At 33.0% G+C, this 25773-nt stretch overlaps 1 protein-coding gene across 2 annotated transcripts in view; it reads right to left on the bottom strand.

Moving 5' to 3' along the window:
• The window catches only part of LOC118188680 (CD166 antigen homolog), a 622864-nt gene that overhangs the window by 36996 nt on the left and 560095 nt on the right, over positions 1–25773 (bottom strand). For both annotated transcript variants that reach the window (XM_085818316.1, XM_085818317.1), the window contains exons 8-9: positions 5049–5174; positions 518–545 (exon numbers count right to left, since the gene is read on the bottom strand). In XM_085818316.1, the coding sequence (XP_085674442.1) occupies positions 518–545; positions 5049–5174 (154 nt within the window). The remainder of the gene's footprint in view (positions 1–517; positions 546–5048; positions 5175–25773) is intronic.

A 25773-nucleotide genomic window follows, 5' to 3' on the forward strand; every position in this document is an offset into this window, starting at 1 on the left:
TGTTCATTAAATCTTTGTGAAATGCTATCAATCCGAAGAATTTTTTATAAAGTGCTAATTGAAAGAACAAGAATATTTTGTTTCAAATTATAATAATAATGAGTTGAATAGCATTGTCTTTTGATAATATGATATTCATAATTATTATCAACGAACTCATAATTGCATTTCTAAATATTACAGGCAAAGGAAGTTAGTGTCTTCTCAGAGTTTGCGAATAAAGAAGTTTGGAAATATAAGAAATTCTCAGAGTTTGCAAATAAAAGAAAACAAAGAACGTCATACAAAATAAAATAAGAAATATTCGTACAGACTTACAACAGATGGCGCCACTATTAAACTGATTTAAAAGCTTGGGGAAAAGGTATCTGTTATTTATGTAATTTTTCAATAAATCTTTATATTCGTGACACTTGCACACACAGTTGATATAGACTTCGCATTACAGACTGCAATAACAGGAAAGAAAACAAATGGAGAAATCAATGTAATTAATGGTATATAGTTGAATACTTACTTATCTGCATCTGGCCGGTATGTTCTTCCTGAAAAATACATGCAATTTAAAAGTTTTTATTAAGAAATGAATACCAATTAGAACATATAAAATATTTTATAAATTTCCTTAAGTGAAACCCAACTGCAATGCTTTAGTAATAAATGCAAATTGAAATTTATTTATATCACATAGAAAAAAAAAAAAAAAAAATTCATTATACAATACATAAAATAAGCGTTAAAGTATCCATTCATAATTCTTTAATCACACTCAGGCGATGTAATGAAAAATTTTAACCTAATTTTCTTGTTTCAAATTTTATTTCCAAGTTAAGGATTAAATTAACAAAATTTACGCAAAGCCCTAAAGTTTTTCAAACAACCTAAATACACCCCATATGTGTAGATTATCAGGATCATTTTTGCCGATTATTAGAAATGAAAAAAAAAAAAAAAAAAAAAAAAAAAATGTAGCAAATGAGTAGAATAAAGCAGTTATTCAGATAAACTGTAACTCTAGCATTTTTTATTTATGTGGATAAGATTTCTGATTCTTATCGTTTATACCGATAAGAAACATATTTTTAATGAATTTAACTGAAGCTGTATATTGGCTTAGTTTTAAATTACATTTGTGCCTTAAATTCGAAATAATATGAATAGGTGTGTTTCCATATTTATATATATGAATCTACACAAATACATATATGTTCACGAAAATTATTTTCATGCGGTTGAGTATTTATGCATAAAGTAAGTAATATTTTTGTTTCGTATTTCCTTGAATAAAACTTAAGTCCCATTTCGGCCTTTCTTTATTCTGGCGTTTTGGAGGTGTTGAGAAGTGAGAAAGTAGATGGTGCTGCTTGGCAGCATAATGCATGTAATGTAGAAATGAAAAAATGGAACATTAGGCAGTGTGAGTTCCAGAAGGTTGGTCCACCTTATAATAGGACATCTGTATATATGTGTAGAAGATACAATACTCCTTCTGCCGGTGTCACACTATTTCACCCTTTCTATTTTACAATTTGCATTATAAATAGTGGAAAAAACTGGGGCAAGAGGACAATATTGATGTAAGCTTTTTATTTTAAGATACTTCAGAATAAATTGTGAGCGAAATAAGGGAAATCGAAAAAAAGAGGCTTCTTAAAGTGCAGAAAGAACAATTATTTCAGTTGGAAAAATAGACATAGCCTTTGTTTTAATACCATAATAACTCCATTTGGCAGATGGTTGTAAAAAATCCATTTTCCTACACATGGCTTAACATGCTGTACGACAAAAGTCACATTTTTAAAATTCTGTAAAATATGGAATCTATTTTATTAAAAGCTATGATCACAGTCTTACTGATGGTTTTCAAGATTTTTTGGAGCTTTGTGTAGTGTCATTAGGTTTTTTAGTTGCTGGAGACTTGAAAAATGTATAGTACCGGTACATGCGCCGGGATTTGAACCCTGGACCTCTCGCCTACGAGTCAAGTATACTTCCAATTACATCACGAAGGCATGCTGAAAGGAATTAAAATACTGTTATAAGGTATTTTTCGCATGTCTTCGTGCCAATTACTCCACGAACGCATACCGAAAATACCTTACAACAGTACTTTTAATACAGAATCGATACTAACCAAATCTTCAAACGTTTTCAATGTTCCAATTTTCAAGATGTAGAATTTTCAAAATATTTTAGCTGCGATTATTGTTTATAAATCTGTATGATCCTATTTCAAGTTAATAATAATACTGAATTATAATCAAATTTTAAAAACATTTTGTTTTCTGTCTTAGAAGTAATCACCAATGTTTTATATAAACACTGCCTGAACTAAATTTATAGGTGAAGTGTCTTTGCGACAACACTTAATATATATTTCATGTTACTTCTATCTTACTTTCGAATTTTACGTTGATATTGAATGAAAAGGCTGAAATAGGAATCCTTCTTGCCTATCCTATCAAGAAGGCTGAAATGGCACGATTAAAAAAATCCTGAGCTAGGAAAGCCTGAAATGGGACATAATTATATCTGTTTCCAGAAATAAGTTTGAAGGCATCGAAGTACGAAAAAGCTATTTTTATACCTTTAAGATTGCATTTACAAGGCGAATTGAAAATTGTTAACAGAAACAGATAGAATAGTTTCGGTGAACTATTATATCAGATAACAGTTAGAATAGTTTCGGTGAACTATTATATCAGATAACAGTTAGAATAGTTTCGGTGACAGATAACATCGTGTACATAGTGTCATACAGACTTATAACAAGTTTTTTTTTTTATAGAAAATGGTTAAAAAGTTAGTTACTATTCTTTTAAATTGTATTTCCACATTGAATAAGTAAGAATTTTATTGTGATACCAACATTTGACTTGTTGATTGAAAGTAATCTTCGAAAATAAAAACGGAAGAACCGTGAAATTCGAGTGGTGAATTATTTATAAGAAGTAATAATTCTTCCAGTTTTTGTTTCTCTATCTGCTATTGGATTATCATTTAGGCCAGATTACTGTAAATGCTTTGTAGAGTCTACATATGGCAATTACATTGCTTAAACGACTATGCTAACATGTCGTTATGGGAACATTGAGATAATAAAACTAACAACGGTTAATATGTGCGCCAGGTAATTCAAGCAAATGCTTATTTGAAAAATATCCTAAAGAAGAAAGCTCTAAAAGTAAATATGAAAATAATTTCCTTCGGTTATTTGGAAGAAGAAAATATTTTATTGGGACACCTACAAAACTGGAGAAGCCGTCTGAATTTTTGACTGCCTAAAACTTTTATTTTATTTAAAGGGAGAAAAAGAAGTATTTGAATGACTATTAAAAAAACTTTTAAAGCTTTTATTTTTGCAAAGTGTTTTTCAATAAGAGCATGTGACTTCAAAAGATTCCATAAAATATATTGATTTGTTATGATGTACGCAGTCAGTTTCCGTAAATTAGATGTTAAAATTAGTATTGTTTACTTACAGTCAACTAAAAGTGCACAGCAATGAAATTATACAGGGTCTTTCAAGAAAATTTAGAGACTGTTCTAAAATATACCTTCACCATTTCAGTGCGTTGAAAAATTACAAATAAAGCGGATTTATGAGTGGACTGCGTTAAATCACCTAAAAGCTTCAAACATATATTTGAACAGATTGTTACGTATACTGAACAACAAGGAAGAAAAGGAAAAATGAAAGCCTTTCAACACTAAACAGTGTTTCTTTCTAATAATTTAATTCATATTTCAAGATTTTTACTAGCAATTTTTATGAAGTAATAACTTGACAGTTTCAGTAACTCTCAAACTGATAACTTTTAAAAATCTTAAAATTGAAATTTCTAATAATTAGGAAGTCAATTGGAACATAGTTTCTGTAAATTGCATTTTAATTGGAATAAACCTACAGATACAGATAGATGTATGTAAAGGTAATTCAGGTTCCCAAAATCAAAATTTTTAAAATTTGTAGAAATTACAAAATTTATATTAAATGGCACAATGGTTTCAATAGATGACATCTCTATACAATGTATAATACCTCTGTGTATGTAGGTAATAAATAAAATGTTAGCTTTATTAACCGTTTGTTTAATGCAAGATACAGATGAGTTTTCCCAAGTAGAGAATGAATTTCTGTGGTTAGCATTACTATGCAATGCATAGATTTTATTGCGATGCCATCTTTTTCACATTCTCTGTCGGTTGTTCATTTAATTCCTAACTCCGTCTATTTTCTCAACTCGGAATAGCCCTTCGCTTCTTATGGGGTTATCACTTCTAGTGACGCCAGGGGGTTAAGCGAAATGTTTTGGAGAAATTAACTTTTCCTTCTCGTACCACTGAAGGATTTTAGGCGAAACATGTTTCGTTGGAACCGAAGTCTCGGCTAATTGTATGGAACATTTTGCAACTGAGGTGAAAATGTTTCGCCTATAATTGCGTTCCTCTTAGGTTTTTCCCAAAGAAGTGGTTTTCGAGTAAGTCAACCAGTCAGATAACCCGAAAGCGAAAACTCGCAGAAATATTTCTTTCAACACGCTTTTGAGGGTAAGTAGTAGATGTGATATGGTTTGTGGTGAACGCTTCCAGTTTCTCGAAATAAGGTTACCAAGCTGCAAATTGTCTTGTTAGGTTCACGAACATACAGAAAAGGGTCTTTGAACATTTCAATAAAGTTTCGTTCAGAATGTGTTGCGAAGTGATGCTCAGTCACAGAAGTTCGTCTTTCTTGAGGATATCTCATCCGTATCTTGCACCAAAGTAACGGTTTTAAAAGCCAACGGCATAAGATGCAGCTAAAATTTCAAATGATGTATTACTTGTAACAGAATAAGGTTGACGGACATTGAAACAATCTGCCATTAATATCTAATTTGGAATTTCTCCAATTTTTGAAAATTTGAAGTGCTTGACTTGTAGATCATCCTGTGTTGCACATTTATTGAGAATTCAGACATATTATTTCAAAATCATTGCTAGTTAAATTCGTATTACAGATTTCTTCTGCTTTTTAATTTAATGAATTATTATAGTGGGATACTTACCTTTAAACATTTTCCTCCTCAACTGCAGCTTTACGGCAAAGATGGTTATAAGCCCAAGAAGGAGCAAGACTGCTACAGCTCCAATAACAACACCTAGTATAGCAACAAATGTTCCCGAGTCGTCATCTTAAAAAAAAATACTTTTCTCAGAATCCCGATCATAGCAGTTATAATAATACTCAGTAGGATAGCAAATGTTAAGGTAAGTAGCCAGAAAATTGATTGCGGCGTTGCACGTGAGGGCTATTTGCCTTGGAAGAGCTACTTTTCTGGAAGAACGATAGAAAATGGTTCGTATCTATATCACGCGTATTGAAAAACACCGGGAAATATTCTAGAAATTATCATCTAAACGAGCAATATTTTGAAATTTGCATTCACAACGAATTCGGTACTTTATATGATTTCCCAATATGCATATAAAATAAAAGAAAAACTGAAAGCTACACTGGCAAAGCTTTTGACATCTACAATTGAATGTAAACTAATGCGATTTGATTTGTTTGAAATTTACCATTAATTAATTTAAAAGTCAATGGAAATAACTATAATGCTATAATTACATTATCAGACATTTTATTGCTTTGAACTAACCTAAGATTCCAGGGAACGATTTCTAAAACTGTAGATAATAACAATGAAGCATAACAAACTTAAAACCTATTCACGCGATTTTGTTATCATCATTTTTTCATGTACCGGCAAATTACTCCCTACTGATTTTTAAGGCGTTTCTATAAGAATCAGTCATATTAGCTCATTTAAAAAAACATTCTACTACCCTTCTATTAATCTTCGAAAAAGTGAGCTTTCACAGAAGTAAGAAAACATTATTACCAGTTGAACCAAACTCCCTTCAAAAGAACTCGCTCACAATTTAAAGGTAAAAGAAATTTTACAAAGAAAGAAAGCAAAATTTACTTTTATGCTATAAACTTTATATTATTACCACAAGCCTTCTTTAGTTATAAAATCCTACTTTCGATTACTCTAAGTGACAGATTTTATTTATTTCTCGGTATATAATGTAAGATCTCTTATAGCAGTTTGTTTCATTATTGCATAAAAATGCCATGCATGTGAATGTGGGAGATAATGAATTAGATAGGCATTTGAATAGCGAGGGAGCTCGCTTGCTTGCACTTTTTTAGCTCTCACTTTCTTTTCTGGATTTATTGCCTTGCTGTATATAAAGTATTTTGTCTCCTTATTTTTTAATGCTTTTTATGAACCACATATGTTTTAAACAAAAAATAATACAAAAAATTAGACAATGCAATATCGAGGTTAGCATCGTTTAATTTTTTTGTGTTTTGTAAATTTTAGCATCGTTCTATAAAGCAATAGACACATCATTTATTAATTACAATAACTCTGAAAATGCTAAAAAATGAGCAATTTAGCATGCTACAAATTAAACGTATTTGAGCTGTTGCAATAAAATCTGATTTAAAAATTTCATATGAAAACTGTAACCCCAAAACTTCAGAATACAATATAATATTTCCAAGAACAGTTTACTATCAAAAATTTCAAATATTTAATTAAAAGTATTTAAATTATTAAGACGGACGGTGCTGTCTTTAGTGGTTTCAGTTTTCAACTTATACCAGACTGATTAAGTTTAAAAGAGAAGTTAACGACCTAATGTTTTGTTGAATGGCGATACTCTGAGAACTTGCCCCGTGTAAGTGCATGGAATATATCAGGTCATACCATATGTAACGTATTTTTTTTAGACGGGACTTAAAACATGTTCTAACACGCATAAAGAAGGGATTTTCACAGATATATAAATACGACTGAGAAAAGACAGTTTCATCCAGATAAATTCTGGCTTGCAATCACAGGGTCCATTAAAGCATTTGTTGCCTTCATGGTTCTTAATGAAACAGTGGTCCTAGAAGAACACATCAGACTCGCTAATCTTTACGAGTATAAAAAGAAAATAGTGCAGCAAATGCTGTAAGAAATGGAGAGGACATAAAGGTATTTTGGATATTCTCGCATTGCCAACAATAGCTCTGTAAATGTTCACAAGGCAGTCTTAGCTTGAAAGATACCAGCCGTTGTGTGTCTCTAGAACCCGCATGCAGCTGTTAAGCTATTGGCAGAAAAGTTCATTCATCAACTGTCCATTTGATGAAACTCTGAATCCGGTCTAAGCTTGGGAGGTCAGATTCCTTACCAACCTATCGCCACTAACTGAAGGGAATGTCTGAATATCTCAAATGCCCCAGCATGTCTTTTCGATTATCTCCAGACATGTCTTTGCGAATGAGCGTATCATCACTGCAAAAATGCGTGGCGCTGTACAGCGGTGAGGGGCAGTCAGCGAAATCGCCTCCGTGACCTCAGCGCCCATTTGCTTAGTGGTCGTTGGTCAATGGTCGTTGCAGTCACTGTTGTACCAGTTACACTTTGAATTGTTAATAAAGACGCATTAAGAGCTGTGAGCGCCGATTGGATGATCACTCTGTATTCGTTTATGTCGTCGCTTTCAGTCAACTTTCTTGACGTTCTGTACGGCCATAGTTCAACCATTTCTGCCAGCATGGTCGAATGGAGTACCGCTCCGACTCCAAATGTCTAGCGATCCTGCGATTTGATTACCTTGATACTGTGATACTGTTTTTTAGGCTGGTCTCAGCGCGAACTTCATCGCGCTCTTACCAGCACCTCAGATGCCCCTTAAGGAGGATTCCTCTCGTATGAGACCTTATTTGGATTTGCCACTAATGGGTGAACTAGAAAAATGTAGGCCCTTGCCTGTAATTACTGTGCAAGAACACGGAGATGTGAAGGTGTGATAATATGCCCTATGTATGATATTTGTGTGTGAAAGCCCTACATGAAACAAAAATTGTCCCTTAGGGTCTTTGTGAATATAAAAATATGAGAAATAAAAAGTGACTGTGCAAAAGAGAGGAATCTAATGTTAAATATGAATAGATGGGTGGCATATGGGAGGAGGTTGAAATCATCTTCTAGAAGTTCATACTTAAAGTTATAGGTAAAGTGAACTGTGTCGTTGCTAACCGCTTTGTTGAAAACGTTATTGTTAATCCCTCCGATGTGAGTTTTTGATATCTTCGGTTTTAAGAGCTTTGTGTAAATCCTCGTTACGGATGAACCATTGTGCTCCCGTGATTTTTCGCAGGAAAGTGTTTTGGAATGTTTGGAGATTTTGGAAATCAGACTTGAAGGCGGTACACCAGGCCTGTGAAGCATATGTGAGTACGGGACAAAGAACTGAGGTATAAATACCCTTTTCCGTGTGAGATCCTGTTTTGAGGATGCGTTGATGATCGGGTTGAGTTTGCAAAGAAATACCAGTTGATTTGCTGACAGCAGTTGAAATATGGGGGTTCCAGGTGAGGGTTGTATTAAATCGCACACCCAAATAGGTTGCTTTGTTAACTTTCGGAATTTTATCATTTTGGTGTGTGGAGCATTGAGGTTATGCCTTAACATTGGAATGTCCTCCGCTTTACATACCACCTGGAAGCTCAGTTGCAAAGCGTTGGAACTCCAGATAGTCAGTCATTGATAGTCAAAAGTTAATCATTTACATATTCAATCTTAAGGTATGGGCATACGTAATTTCGGATAACTCCTTTTTGATGTTTTGTTTCTTGTGTTATAGAGTGTATGGTGGTAAATATCGTAAATACGGATTTAGACTTTTACATAGAATGTTTTCGAACCGAATTTAACGTTGGTAAATTCTGCATTGAAGATAATCTGTAAAAGACAGATTATCTTCAATGCAGCTTATATCATAGTCTTTGGAATATAATAGAACAGATTCAGATTAGTGAAACTGCTAAATGAGATGAATAATGTTTCAGTACTGTTATGGTATCTTTTGTTGAAAAGTATAGTAAAGAACATACCGTCTCACAAATATCTAGCATTCTGTGAATATTAGAGGGTTTACAAAGACTTAGAAATATTAACTACATTGAATTATTAAATTTGTCATGACCATTATCCTAAATTCTTATTTAGAATGAGGCTTACGAATACTATAAAATATTTTCTAATTTTTTATTTGAATTATTTGTCGGTTGAACATTGTTTTACTGGAAGAGGACATCTACTATATACTATATAATTTATTTCTTTGTTTCGATAAGAATTTCTTTCGGTCATAGTTTCTTAACGCGACGTTAATGCTTCTCGTGGACGCTGAAGTGGTTGGAGAACATATTGCTTATTCTAGGATTTTATGGGCCGCTAAGCATTAAAAAGGTACACGAAAAAAATTGATTATACAAATATTTCAATCACATATGGATGTAAGAATAATTCCAGGTAATATGGATAAACAATAAATGTGTGATGCAGTACTGGGTATATGGAAGTTTGTTTCCAACCTCAAAAACATACGCATAAAATTTAAAAACTTTCACTGACTATTATGCTGTACATTTTTATTTTATTTAGTTTCAACGTAACGTTTTTGGATACAAAACTGCATCAAAAAATATTTTCTAGTAAAGATAACTCAAATTTTAAAAGGAAATTTTAAAAACAGTAGAAAAGGAGCCAACCATTTTGTTAAAAATGGCTTGGAAAATTATGATGTATGCCAATTCTTTGTTCGTACACATTACGCCTATCATATTATAATGCACATGGCCATTCGGAAAAAGCTCAAAATTCAAAATTCCGAGTACCATTAGTACTGAATGTTAATAATTTCCAAGCATATAAATAAGAAGAACTGCAAGTCAGAGACTATCAAAAAATACCTTTGAAAGCGTTTAGTGCATTTTATTCTATCCAGATTATGATCCATTTCAAATGATCAAATTTTACAGACGGTATTTGAGTAATACAGCTATTTGTCAACGGATAGATTGCATAGGAAAGGTTTATAAGAATATCGACTCCTTAAGGAAACATAAACTTCTTTTGTTTCACTTTTTTATTTCATTTTCTAGATAGACCTTTTCATGTAAATATTTACGAAATACGCATCCTTTACTCACTTGCTTACTCAGATTTGTGTCTCTATTTTCCATGTCTACATATAAGAAGAAAACTGTCTCGAAGTCATAAAACTAAAAAGAAATGCAGACGATAAACAGTTAGTGTAATAAAAGAATAACAATAAAATGTTCCAAGCTGTTAAATTCCTTTCGAATCAGTATCCACACGTTACTTTTTATCACAAACGATGCAGAAATTATGAGGCTTTAAGTGAAAAATAAATACACTTTTCCGAAATGCCAGGCTTGTCACTGGCACTAATATTAAACACATCAGAAGTCAATAAGCTCAGTACAAAAAGGCCAAAATTACAAGAGAGCAAAAATGTAAATGCCACTTACAAACAGGTAATGATAAACGACTTGGAGGTCCATCGATTCGATCCGCTGCGCTAACTTTATTCCTAGTAATTTCTTATGCAACTGTTACTTAACGCGTGCGTGCAGAGCTTCACCAATCACGCGCGAAAGCAATCTCTACTAGTTGCTTGAAGAACCGCGATTGTGGAAACCAATGATTTATTAGCCTTACCAGCATTCGAGAAGATTTCCTCTTTTCTTTCGAGCAAGCTATACCTGCTCGCTTATACGCAGGTGTTTCCTCTGCAGTAATTAAACTGAAATAAGTCAAAGAAACAAGTTCTGCATAAATTCATTAATGAAAAGCAAATGACTAGCGAAACTCATTTACAATAATTAGTATTCAGACTCTGAGAAATTTTCTGGACTATACTCAATCATGGGCGCTTGGTCAGGGCAGGAATGGTGTATTTCATCATGGTAAGAGAAAAAATAACTCATTTTTTAAGTTCTTTCACTTTTTTAATCCTAAGTCTTCCCTGGTGCAATAAATAGCATATACAGTAGGTCTACAAAATTTTAGAATTGATTTTTTTAACTTTCTCCAGCAAAGCTGTCAAGAGAAACTAATAATAATTATTACTAAAACATCTTATCCTTTATTTACTTCCTTTATTTACTTAGGGAGAAAATTAAGATGGAATTGTTTTGCTTGATTTTATGCAACGGGTATGCATATTTCCTAAGTGCACATCTGTATCGCCACCAAGGGAGTGGCTTCTAGAATGGACCTCTGAGCTTCCATTAATATTTCTGTCGTTTCACATGACCTTTGTACTTTAAGAGAGATGGCTGAAAATGTTTTGCCACGCAGATTCCTGTACAAAATAATTAAAGCATCGTGGAATTCTTGGGAAAATTGTCACTGCGAAGTTAGGTCAAATATTAGCATAATTATATATGTTACGGTGAAACACCGAAATCTGGAGAACGCCGACTTTCACCGGTGAATGTCAACATTCCCATAGTCGCTTGGTGTATGTCCGAAATATTTTCCAAATACTTTTATTTCTGACTTACACCGGTGAATGTCGACATTCACCATGTACTAATGGTGAATGTTGAACATATAAGAATATTATATTTCCTTCTCCGTAATTCATTCGCGAAAAAACGGACTTGAGACTCAGAATAAGAACTTAAAACACACAGTACATTCAAAATGAGAAAGGAAAATAACAGAAGTTATAAACTTACCAAATTATGTGATTCAAATCTTATTTATTGCAACAACTTAAACTATTATGACACTTTGAATTGCACAAGAGGCCCTTGCTTTTACAACTGCATTTATTTGTGGAACACTTCCTTTTGGAATGACAGCGTGTACATATACTCCTCTCTTTTCGACCTACACCAGAGCATATCTGTGATTGTCGACATACACCGGTGAGGGTCCGAATGTACAAGAATGTAAAGAAATATTCGATCTTTCACCGACGTATTTGGTGAATGTTGACATTCTCCGGTGAAAGTCGACATTCTCCAATTTCGGTCTTTCACGGTAACATATATAAATAATAGAAGTCCTAACATTTTTTATTGCAGTCTGTATGAAAAAGGTGTTCTATAATAACAGCCAATGAACTGTTTTATTTAAAGTGAACTTTTCTAATTTGCATTCCTACACATTTAGTGTGTTAAATTTCACATTAATAACTGTTCACTCTTAAATGCATTGCTTGCACAAGAAATGCTTTTCAAATAGAATGAGAATGAATTCATCTTATTCGCTACATATATATTAACTTATTCATATATAGTTTTTAATTTTAATAATAGGTATAACCAGATCATTCATAATACATATTTTAAATCTTACACTTTCGAAACGAAAGGAATGCAAGCATTGAGATAAGAAAATACTAGATTCATTTTAACACTATCAGTTATTCTCAATTCAATAAACTAATTATGCACTTGAATTCTCTAAATTCACAGGTGTTAGTAAATCCATAGTAGCTTGAGTCATTCTCTCGATATACAGAGCGATAATATGCCACGAAAATTAATCTGAATATCAGTGAGTGGTAAGTTTCGCGAGAGTGAAATGTTGATGATTTAATAAACTTATAAATTGAAAGCACTACGAGATTTTCTACTGAATCGGAAACAAAATTTATAAGCCACACATTTATAACTGCGAAACAAATGCAAAATTAAAAGTAAACAACAACAAGCGCTCATATGCACAGTTTCAAAGATTCAGGAAAGCAAGAGCAACAGCTTATTGATAAATTTTTGAATACCCTCAGTGGCGATACTGATGTGCACTTGTGAATTATGGAAGAGTTATCTACTGACATGGAGTAAGAGCTGAACAATGGAGTAAGGTTTCTGGTTTCTTTTCTTTCCATATTGAGATGAAATTCATCTTCATGCCGTGTATTAAAATAGTAAAAACTAAGTTGTTCTTAATAAAAATCCATCTTTGATCTAGTAAATTTTATTTAGACTTTATTTAATTTTAATTTTATTTAGACTGAACATACAAACATATTACTACAATATCTTAATTAAAATTCATCGTACAATTTTTTTATCAAAATCCTTATAACATTCGTCTTAAGCTTCCATTCCATAAGGTATGATTCTGTTTCATTTATTTGTATCTCGCTATCTTTTTACTTAACGTTACAGACAGTACCGTCTGCTAAAGTCATTTTAATTTTACAATCCCAGCTGTACAAATGGGAAGCAATTAGATTTCCTTCGAGAAACATAGGGAGCAGTTTATCGCAAAGAAATTCACTCATTCACTATTTGATTTCAATCACTTTTCTTATGGTACAGGTTTGTGTTCTTCAGACTACTTTCAACGTCTCAGTGTGAAATATCTCTAATATAGAACAAAATTTTGAAAGCTCGTTTTGTGACTGCTCCCATTCTAAAATTCCGGGTTACTTTACCCTTCGAATCAAGAAATAGCAACTTGGTAATATAGAGCAGTAATAATTTTTGTAATATCTCTTTTCGTGAGAATTACAAGAAACAGGAATAAAACATACATTATTTGTTTGCTGATGATTATAGAGTAAGTTCTATTTATGCCCTTGCGATAAACATGTCATTTGTGCATACATTACGAACTAATGATATATGTACTTGGAAAGAAATTATTATTACTCTTTCTCTCTCTCTATCTATCTATATATAGGATATAGGAAAAGTGGGTGGGGCACCAGGTAATTTTCATAAACAAGCAGGCATTGTCCTATTCCACTAAGTATCTAGAACAACCCGATCCAAGATCGTGGGAGACGTGCCTAGGCGGATTTGTTGACTTGGTTCATGCCAGAGCCCCAGGTTTTGAACCGCACGCGGCGCACCATCCAAAGGTGCGGGTGTTTATTTAAAATTGAGCAGAAGAAACATAAAGCCTTAAAACATACACGGAGCATATCATATACACGGAGTTACATCATACATAGAGTTACAATATACATATATTTGGTAACGATTTCTCGTGATGGGCCGCATAATTCCGTGCTTGCAAGAAATTCCATCATCTTGAGAAGATTGCTACGAAGGTGTTTGTGTTTGTAGGCAAATTTCATGAATGCAGGGATCTCAGTACTTTTTTATATTAGGTGCCACTGACATGTCAGGGGACAGTTGAATATATAATGTTGCGGGTCACCCCTTTCCCCACATTGGCAGCCATCTGATAAGTACATATTCCTTTCGTAGAAATATGTAGGGAAAGGGCCGTCACCTGAAATTAGCCAGTTAACAAGTACATTCGTGTGAATTTTGTGTCGATGACCTTGGAGATGAGCTTGAATTCTTTTCTTTCCTGTTCCGCTTCTTGCAATAAGTTTGCCATTTCCTTTGGACATGGGATTCCAGTGTTGCTTTAAGGTTACAGGATGACCATGGTAGTTCAATTTTGGTTTGGGTGAGGTCCTTTGCTATTTCTTTGGCAAGCTGGTCGGCCCTCTCATTTCCTGAGTGGTTGACATGTGCTTTTATCTAAGTTGTCTTGATGTTTTTGTTGCTGTTGGCTGAAGCTAGGTTTTGTGTCTCTCTTATTATTATGTCCTTGTGCTGAGGATTGGCTAGGGCTTGTATGGCAGATTGTGAGTCTGTGAAAATACTTATTTCTTTGAAATTGGAATTCTTGCTGTATTTGAGACCTTCTTTTATTGCTCATGAGTTTGCCTGGAAGATGCTATTTTCTTGAGTAAAAGAAATTTTCTTTCTGTAAGAACACTGGAGTGTTGTCTTATGCATGTGAATGCACACCCGGTACTTCATTCACCTTTCGAGCCGTCAGTATATATATATATCTTTATGTAATAAAAATAAATTTAGAAATAATCTTGTAGGAACACTGAGACATAGAAACGCAGAAATACTATTGGCACAGCACTTAGAGAGCATAGAACGCAGATCGATATTGAAGAGGAAGATTCTGATTGAACAGAATGCTAAAATGTTGTATCCGTAATAAATAGGAAACTTGGCAGTCGAGGCTGTTTAAATTTCATTTTTATTTCAATTGACATTTACGCCCACAATTTACTTGGTTCTCTAAATCGTGCGTATTCAAGAGCATTTACATTTTTGATACTGTTGTGAGAGGAAGAGAGCAGAGCGAAATAGCTTTCAAGCCGTAACAGAGGTAGAAGCAAAAGTGCGCAATTATCCACTACGGAGGCTCACCAAAAGAAGGTTTTGGTTTAGCTGATTATTAAGAGAAAAGTTTCAGTTCTCGAAATTTTGAGTTCAGGTTCCGAATGAGCTACGTCATCAGCATTACGCAAGCCATATGACATAGATTGAACTAGAAATTGATGGAAAGAAGGGAATGACAAAAGAATTTTTATAATCTCCTAAAACAAGAGTGTGCCTTTTAGTGTGTTGAGTTCTTTCCATCAATTAGCTATAAAGTTGCATATATTTTGCAGAAATTTAACTTTCGGGTTGTTTATTCTCCCAAAATAAAATTCTGAGTTCCATACTCAAGGACCCCATTCCGGATATGAATTCCTGGGGTATTTATAGAATTCCTTGCCAGTGTGGTTTAATTTACATTGGCCAAACTAAGAGAGCCTTAAAATTTTGCGTCAAGGAACATGAGGCATATGTTAGATGCCATGGGAAGCCCCATCAGTCCCATCCTGGCTGATATCTACATGCATTATTATGAATCAAAATTGTTTGAAACTTTAAACTTCCCGGCATGGTTCCGCTACGTAGACGATACTTTTACCCTGTTTGAAGGTAATAAAGATGATTTAAATAAAGTTCTTTCAACAATAAATTCTATTGATCCTGCTATTCAGTTCACTTTTGAACTTGAGACTTGCAATTCTCTTCCGTTTCCCGACATTCTGGTCACACGTAACACATCCAACTTCAGTACTACGGTTTGCCTTCCACCACACTTTAAATCATGTCATCCGACTAAACAAAAGTTAGCTTCATTTTATTCCTATGTTTTCCGTGTTCTTCAAGTTTGCTCCTCCAAACTAGCCCTTGATGAAGAACTAAATTATTTAAAAACAATAGCTATTGACAGGGACTTTTCACCCAACATTATTAATCAAGCAGTTAAAAAATTCTCATCTCAACACACTAAAAGGCACTCTATTGTTTTAGGAGATTATAAAAATTCTGTTGTCATTCCATTCTTTCCATCAATTAGCTATAAAGTTGCACATATTTTTCAGAAATTTAACTTTCGGGTTGTTTATTCTTCCATCAATAAAATTCCGAGTTCCATACTCAAGGACCCCATTCCGGATATGAATTCCTGGGGTATTTATAGGATTCCTTGCCAGTGTGGTTTAATTTACATTGGCCAAACTAAGAGAGCCTTAAAATTTTGCGTCAAGGAACATGAGGCATATGTTAGAAAAAAGGAAACACAGCAGTCTTCTGTTACTCAACATTGTTGGTCCGAAAATCACACTTTCAATTTTTCTGCTGCCAAAATTATTCAAAAAACATCTTCCATTGGAGAACTGGATTTTCTAGAGGCATTTCACATTCATGAAAATCTTTCTGTTCTAGTTAACGATCCTAATTCCAATCCAAATTTGCCTTCGGCCTTTAAAGAAATTATGTTTTAGTTTTGGTTTCACCAACAGCTGGCGCCACTTGCTTATTCTTGTCCAGGCTTTCTTATCTGATCATTATTTCCTATCTTGTTCATTTGCGGTTTTGCAGCTGAGGATGGTGGTTCGGTAAAACCATCGAAACTAGTCCTGTGAAAATTTTGTAAATATAACGCTGATTTTTGTTGTTTGACAGGGAATATAATCTTCATGCAAATATATAAAAAATGGATTTCATACTTTCAATAAAGTGGTTAATTAGAGTAGATGCGAGTAACTGTCACTCCCCAATCAATAAGATTTTTCAAAATATTGAGACCTCTAGAGGGAGGATTTAAATCGTCCAAGAACTCGCCTAAGGGCATTCTGTTAACCTGTTTGGGATTGAAATCAGATATGGATGGACAGCCTGTTTGTTCAATGCTTTTGGTTTTAAGCTAGCCATCGACCAGCTTTTCCCGAATGTGAACACACGTTATTCTCCATAAAAAGAGAATCAATACCACACATAAATCTTCTGTTGCCACACATAAATCTTCTGTTAGCAAAAGTACGTATATTAATCACCATTTCTTCCTGTACGATGACATCTGTATTACCATATGGCTATAATCTGTAATGCTAGTATTAGAATTTTGCGTCCTTGTTCTCGCTAAAGGTAAATGCGTTTAGAATTGGATATTAAACCTAAACCTCCATTTGGTCACTGAAGAAAGTACCCTTTCATTCTTGAAGACCGTGAATTTGACGTGCTGTGCACCTGCATCTTATTACGTAAGTTAAACTCAAACTTCTGGTGTGTTGGTATAAAGTAGTTTTCCATTGCCTTTACTGTATAGTTTGCCGCTATGCAGAAGTTCCAGTGGCGGCAAAAAACTCTAATTTTAAACGTATGAATTTCAAGCAATAACTTCAGAATCTTTAAAATGCTTCGGAAAGGCAAAGGCTGTCTGAAAACAGTCACTCAATTCGCCACTTCCATAATTATCTTTTAAAAGGAGTAGCTTTTTAGCTAAAAAAATCTTCAAAATGATACTTCAACATAGAAAAAAAAACTCGTTTGACTAGATATACATTTCAACGAAAATAGGAATTATAGAAGTTTTGCAGGAAACTTTGCATTTGCATGCTTTTGATGATGTAATGCTATTGCAGAACAAATCAAATTGAATTAGATAATCATAATTAGGTCTGCCTTTTTGCTTATTGAACGAAATAATATATCAGATTGATTGTTTACTTCGTGAACTATTATCAGGTTCACTTTAAGTGAATTTTGGATGCAGTACATTTTATGAAAATAGGTTGATATTAAATCTGAAATTGTACCGCAAAATAAAATAATAGAATTCCCAGAGACAATTTTTGCCAGGTTTACGTTCTTTTACTTATTTATTAAAGATGTATGATATGATGATGACTGGCGCTGTTTTGCTAACATTAACGTCACTGAGTATTAAGATGATGAAAAGGTTGAGAATGATTTATTGTAAAGAAAATTTAATTCAGAAATAGGGCCCATGCATGGAGCAAATGCAAAACAAAGCGTTAACAGCTGCTTTCTGAAACTGCTAGTAAACACTCTAAAGCAAAATAAAGTTGTTTATCTGTTCATTTAATGGATTAAAAATCTCATCTAAATATCTGAAAGAGTTTATGTTATGCAAAGTACTGCTTTCAAAAACCTGCAGTCCGTGGAGCATTAGTGGCTGTCACTGCATTTCCTAGTTGTCCGTGGCAGAATAATCGATTTGATACAAGACATTTTGATTTCGCTGTCGTCTGTCAAACGTTCTTGGTGAAGAAATATTTTATGTGATATTCTTTAAAAAAAATAAGTCATTACTTTTTCGTTTGTTAATTTTTACCTTTCTATGTTGTTTCTTTCACAAATATTGACGTGTCTCAAGAATCTGTGTTTCATATTCTATACTGCATGCACTGCCACTAGTTATTGTTCATTTGTTTAAGTCTGAATTCATTTATAATGAAATAGCTTAATTTTTAAAGGAATTCTAGCGAAAAGAACTTGTTCTCAGATCGTTTTTAACTCTAATGATTCTCGTTATTATGTACACAGTAAGCAAAGCATAAACGAAATGTATCCAATAAATGCTTTGCTATTCTGACTATCGTGAACTGCATGGATACTTTAATATAAATTTTAGAAATCCACAATAATATAAATAATGAATAAAAAAGTTTTCATGAGCATTATTAGACTCTAAACATCACTAATACCGCAATTAAATTGATGAATGGAAATGCGTGCCGTTTACCGCGCAATTTAATCAAAATCCACACTCATTGTATGGTAACAGTAGCTATTCGAATTGAACATATTGTTAGAAATGAAAAATACTTTATCAATTAGGGAAATTTCTTTGTTTTTAAATCATAAAATAGTAATATCAAAACTTAGCATGAACAGTTTATTTGCAATTAAGGCATTTATGCATTTTATTCAGAGATAGATTTTACCTAAAGGCAATGTCTGGAGTAATGAATGATTAACATCTGCAACAAAGTCAAGCAATGATTAATAGCTACAACACTGTTAATTTTACTATATTCTTTTGGCTATACATAAAGCGATTCAATCATTGACACGAAAGGTTTTTTAAAGATTTTTTAAATTAAATTTTTTATCCTTGAAGTATGTTTTAAATACTTCAGGTTCATCATTCCGAATTTCTGTTCGAATATTTAACAATCGCCTATAAGACTATAATTTTACTCCCATTTTCAATATCCACCGGTATTGTCTAACAATATTAATACTGAAATTTAGAACGAAATGAATGATTTACGTTTCGTAATTACTAATATTAATAAAACTCCGCATAAAAGACTATTTGTGATAGATAGATGGTATTATACTGTCATTAATATTATTTTAGAACCATTAATGAAAAATTAATACTAACATTAAATCCAAATAATCCTGTTGGAAATTCATTTTAAGTACATTGTAAACTAATAAAAGTAGAAAGATTGAGATTTGTTCTTTAATGTGACCAATATTTAGTTCTTATTCTGAGGTAAATTTAAGTTGATTGAATATGGTAAAGTTCCATGGTCATTTGCCTAAGGGAAGGAATGCCTTCTACTCCATTTTAAGTAGACTGGCTCATATTCACGTCACACATGGGGAAAACCACAGAGACCAATCATGCAGCACACCTAGTCGCCTGGGATCACATCTGAGCTTGGACTCTCAGCATACAGTAGTCTTTCGGTTACTATAGACCGTTATTTTGGAATAAACACTTAAAGGTCCTTTGTTTTCCTACAAACCATAGCAATGACTGCTGCAGAAAACAAATTGAATCCTATAATTTGTTAGAACCTTTTAATTTCCACTGTGTAATGATGATGACACGCGTTACGATCGAAAATGTGGAAAGGGTCGCTACGACCTCGAAAAGCATATTTTTAAGTAGCAGACTATCGTGATGCCTCTTATTCTCAGAAATGCATCATATTGTACTTACAGATTTTTTGAATTTTGAACTATAGTAATATTTGAGTTTTTATTCATTTTTTAATGCACTTATCATTAAAATTTGGTTGCTATGAATATTCAGTTTTTCTCTGTCTCGGCTGAAAAATGGAATTATTGGATTAACGAACCTCATTATTGGATTTTGAAACACATGCTGTAGAGTGTTGGGTTTGAGATTCACCAGTTGCAATGTGTGAAGAATAGTTCACTAAAATAAATGAAGTTTCAATATCAAAAACCTTCATACTTTGATCTCTATGATTCACTATCAAAATAACATAAGCGACGTGTAGATGTAAAGCAAACAAATTACGAAATTCCACACAAATGTAGACAAGAAAATATTTCTTAGCTGCAGTTTCGTGGGGGTGTTAACCCAGTTTCATTGAAGTGCCGTTTTTTACGGTGAAAATAGCAGAAAGTATAGGATTTCATGTAGAATTTGAAGCCTTGGGTCGAAGAAATGCAGGTAAGGGCTCGGAAGAGATCGACAGGATCAGAGGGGAAGCTATGCCATTCACGATATCCACTACTTTAGATTAACATGTAGAAAAATTAGATTAACATGTAGAAAAGGGCAAAAATATTTTTGGACTGTACCCGTATGTTACCAAGTCTGGAACAAGGATAATTAATTAAAGTGCGTTAAAGTGATATTTAGTTTTTGCAAAAGAAATGGCCGATTTTAAGAAAGACTGAAAAGAACAGAATAAAAAGGAAAAAGAGTAACTGTCTAGTAAAAATAACCTCCAGCCTCATAAGTGGATTGTGCCAACGTGTGGCAAGTTTATTTATTACGTTTGTAAAAATGTGATGAAGTCTGTGGAAGTGATGAAGTCCTCACATGACTGATAAATTAATACATCATTAACAAAACATTTCTTCGACAAAAAATGGATCAAGTGCCGGGACAAAATGACAACTAGTTGAGAAATGTCAGAAGAGTATGAAGAATGACGAACCATTTTGTTGAACTATCTCTTGTTGTCGATCTGCTGCATCGTTAAAACTGTTACGTTATCGAGTGTTATTCTGAAACATCAGGACTCCAAGAACATTTACAGTATTTACAATTGTTGCATATCTGTACAACACTGACGGCATTTATCGCTTCCCATCATGAAAAGAATGAGTAGTGAATAAGACAAGCAAAAGTTACGGTATAGTAAAACGCCATTTTTTTGGATGAGAGATTTCTTTCTTCTCCTTCTTGGAAAGTCTTTCACTCGCAATGAGCGCCACAAATGTGTATTATGGTATAGAATATACAGATCTCATCCGCATGCACAATGTGTTGCAAAGCCTTAGTTCTTTACACCTTCTAAAGAGAGATAAGCAGCACACTTATAAAGGCCGCGCGTTGGTCTCATCATGAGTTCGTCAGACACCCACATGTCGAGTTCTTTATTTTCCCTGTTATTGGCAGGTGCTTTTAACAGCTGAAATGTGTACATATAGTGTCTGGGGGACCTTTCGCACTGTTTGCCGTGGATGTGATTTAAATAAATCCGTTTATTCATTCGAATTCACGTAAAGAAAGTAAGATGGCCACGGGTCTGAAATTTCGCGAAGCCTGAAATCTTTTTCAAGCCTGAAATCTCTCGAACAAAAATTTAGTAAACCAACGGCGTGCGAATATTGCATTAGTTATTTCTGCGAATATTTTATTGATGTGTTTTACTGTATCCGCTGCAGGATTTCTCGGTCTGAGCTCATAAAGTTAGAGCAATCTTTATTGGTTGGGTTTAATGACTGACTTGATGTTCATAGTGTTAAATGTTTAATGCTCGTTAAAAAAAATTCTAAAATTGCATCACCCACGTGCATGACGCTATTACATAACGTAAAATTTTACACTGATTTCATTGCTTTCTTGCTTTCTTAGGTGAGAAGTAGAAACCTGATGTCATTCAAAGGTAGTTTCATTGATAACAACGCAATATATGTGAAGCGAGTGCTTGCATAGAGGAAATTTTCATGCTAAAGCATGCTGTTAAACTGATGGAATCAGGATCTGTTGATCTTATGAATAAAAATGTGGTTAACCTTACTATCCTGGCCATTCTCATGCATATGAGTTTCCTTATACAATTAAAAGATACATTTGTATTAAAGTAATAACAGTAATCTATGTAACGCAAGTAGTGCTAAATGTTATAAAAGAGAAACTATTGAACAATATGAAGCAACAATCACCTCCAAATTACTTATGCATTTAATCACACATTTCCATCTTGAGCAATTGTCTAGGTACCCAAAGAAAACAAATTCATTTTTCCTAGGCAAAATCCTACACGATTCATTAAATTATGGAATATAGCTCGAAAACTACAACGAACATCTAAATAAACAATTCAAATATTACCCTAATATAAGATATTACTATTTTGTCTGTTCTTTCAATTTTTCTTCATTTCTTTTCGCTTACGCTGTGACATTATCTCTTGAGTCATGACTGCTCACAGGGGACTGAGGATGCATTAAGCCATCTCTCTTTTGATCAAAAATATTCTGCTTAAGAATTACTTCGCTGCTTCTTATATCATATTGTTTAGATATCTTTCATTCATATCAGTTCAGGAGTCTGCTGAAGGAAGCCAAGATATTATAGTATACCTAGGTTGAAAATCTCAGAAATGTATCCCGAAAACTAGAATAGATTCATAAATAACGAGAGAAACCTCATACCAAAGAAAATAAGTAAATGAATGTAAAATAATAAGAATACTGAGGATAACAAAATCGATCCTTATATTTCAGCTGAAGAAAGATGATTTAGGTCGAGAAGGTAAAGTGGGAAAAAAAAAAGAAAAATGTCAAGTAATAATTAACGACTTGGTGCAGTTGCTGAGCATGACATTTTATGAGGCTTAGTTTATCATCTGGAGGAAAGATGTCCTAATATTTCAGTTAAAAATAAAAAATGCATGCAGTGTTTTCTCGTGAGAGTCATTTTGCATTTTAATGGACTTGTTTTGCAGCATTAGGTTTTGTAGCTTTCTGCTGTCTTACTTCCTTGTTTAGAAACGATGAATCACTAAAAACATGAACCACAAGGCTAGTGCGCTGACAAGTTTACATTAACAAATTAAAAAAATTATGATTGTAATCCATTGTCATGCAAATGCATTTCCATGGGTTTTCCAGGGTGCTGTGATTACTGCTTATTCTTATGTCCATGGTTTCTCATAGAAAACGATAAAGATTAATAAGCATTTTGACAAAGGTACACAGGATTACATAACGCTCAAATTCAGGATGAAAAGAAAATTCATTCACATTCGAATCACAGCGGCATAATAGAAACTAGAATCAGTATTTGCTGGTCATATTTACCACGTGAATTCTTCCTTAAAATCTGAAATTTTTAGCTATAAACCTATAAACTAACGTAAAAGGAGTGACAGAAAGAACGATATTTCAATGTTTCGATTACATCGAAATTAATTTCAGCGCTATTAAAATAAAGAACTAGGAAAAATTTAGCCCAATCCAAAGCGAAGCAAAATGGAAGATTGGTCTAAAGAAGGCCATGTGCTACTTAGACTTTATTGCAGGCCTCGGCAACCTATGATCCACAGGTCACCCAGTGACAAATTTTATAATTAAGTGACCTACTTGAGCTCCAAAAATAAAGTGTAATACATAAAAATAAACTATAACTAACATGAAACGAGCAATTGAAGAATACACGAAAAATAAACAGAAAAAAATAATAACAATAAGATTTTTGTTTGATTAAAAATGTGCAGTAATGAATACGCATTTATATTTAAATAAAATAAAAAATTATAACATAATTCCATGGAGAAATTGATAAGTTTCACATCGCCGATCCTTAATTCCAAACATTGGCTTTGCCAATTTGTCTGCATTCGTTTCAACTTATGAAGGCGAGCAAATATTTTCACATCTGAAATTTATTTTAAGTTAAAGCAGGAGCAGTTAACTACCAAAAATTCAGATACTTGCATTCGTGTTAAGACAATTAACTATAAGCCAGACTTGATTTGGATATATGCTTATCCAAGGACAGGCAGACACGAGCTAAGTCCTGAATTTATTGTGCATTCATGAACTTGAATGCACAATAAATTCAGGACTTGAAAACTTTTGAGTTATAGGAAGGATCATATACCAAAATTACACATAGTCAAGATGCAATCCGATTGCAAACGGGTGAGGGCTGCGAAAAGTACATTTAATTAAATACCAATCAGCTCCATATTCAAAAGAGGAACCACTCAAATTCAAATTAGGAAACTATCAAAAATTAACTACTGTTTTCCTGAAGCACAGAAATAGTGTTTCTCCCCATGAACTTTGATATCTTAGATTTCTAGCGGGAAGTTAGCCTTTGTAACATTGTTGGAAACATTTAAGGTAATAAAATAGTATATATGAGATCAAATAAACTTGTTGGAAACATTTAAGGTAATAAAATAGTATATATGAGATCAAATAAACTTATTGATTCCATGTAAAATAAAAGTATGAATTAAAATATGTTTCTTTTAAGAAGTTGAAAAAAAAAAAGGAATGAACTTCTCTTAAACTGAATGTTATTTTTTTAGCTTAAATTCGGACGGATAGTTTTTACTAATTTTCCAGATAAGAGTGTTTACCTCTAAAGCAGGTTTAATCCATAAAAATTTCAGCCTCAGAAGGGCTGAAATTTTATTCTTTTATTTAAAAAATTCTTTTATTCTCTATTTACAATTTGTCTTTCATTTAAAAATTGCAAAAGGACGTTTCTAATCAAACTATAAAAAGTTTTAATGCAACTGTGAACAATAAATGCTCACTTAAGTGCTTTAAAATTTATGATTATAAAAGCCGGAAACACATTAGAAAGTAACATTTTAAAATAAATTTGCTATTATTTCAATGAGATATTACAACTTCAGTATATATAACGTTTGTCCTTGTCATTCTTATATGATTGCCAATAATTTACAACTATAGAATTTTTCAAAGATATAGAGAAACAAAAAGTCAGATTATTATTTAGAATTGTTGCCTTAAAACTCTTAATGGTTTTCTTGGTAGTTGAAAAATATAACTTGCATTATTTTAACTACTCTTATTTATTATTTTTAAATATCTCTATTCTTTTTTAACTACTCTTATTACGCAAACCTGAAACATAAAAGATACTGATAGAAGCTTGTCTTCCTAGCTGTATCTCAACACTTATCGAATCTTTTGGCGAAATATCTCATCAGCGATGTTTTATAGCTGAAATTATCTTAAGCAGTTGTATTACAATAAATAGAATTTACGGCAAGTTCAGCCTGGCTTTACAGCTTAAAAGAAATAGAAAAACTTTGCAACATGCAGCTTGGCTTACATAAATACACAATTTTACGTGCATATATATCAGAATTTTTGTCCTTTACAATCACAAAAAAATGAGACTTTATTTTTGAAAAACAGTTCCATACTTTCTATAAGAACCTATAAGAACGTATCTGGAAATATATGTCCAAAACCAATATTTAAATAAATAAGCTTATATCGTTTTCTTCCCAACAATCTACATATTCACTTATAAAACTTGGTTTCTCCGCAGAACATTCTATTCAATCCATCCACAAAAAATTGAATATAACTGAATGCATGCATGTTGCACATTCAAAATATCGATAACGGTTAAGAGTTGAATTAAATCTTATATACGTTGCTAAACATGGAATGCACGCTTATAGATCATCAAATTATTGTTTATAAACCTTCGCTTCCAATATACAGAGGATTTGCATTTTTATGAAATCGTTCGTCTAGTTCACGAGCTAAACGTT

The sequence above is a fragment of the Stegodyphus dumicola genome, chromosome 6 (assembly GCF_044657685.1).
Source record: "Stegodyphus dumicola isolate Sdum_Otavi_A_Nest chromosome 6, ASM4465768v1".
In the NCBI taxonomy this organism is placed as follows: domain Eukaryota; kingdom Metazoa; phylum Arthropoda; class Arachnida; order Araneae; family Eresidae; genus Stegodyphus; species Stegodyphus dumicola.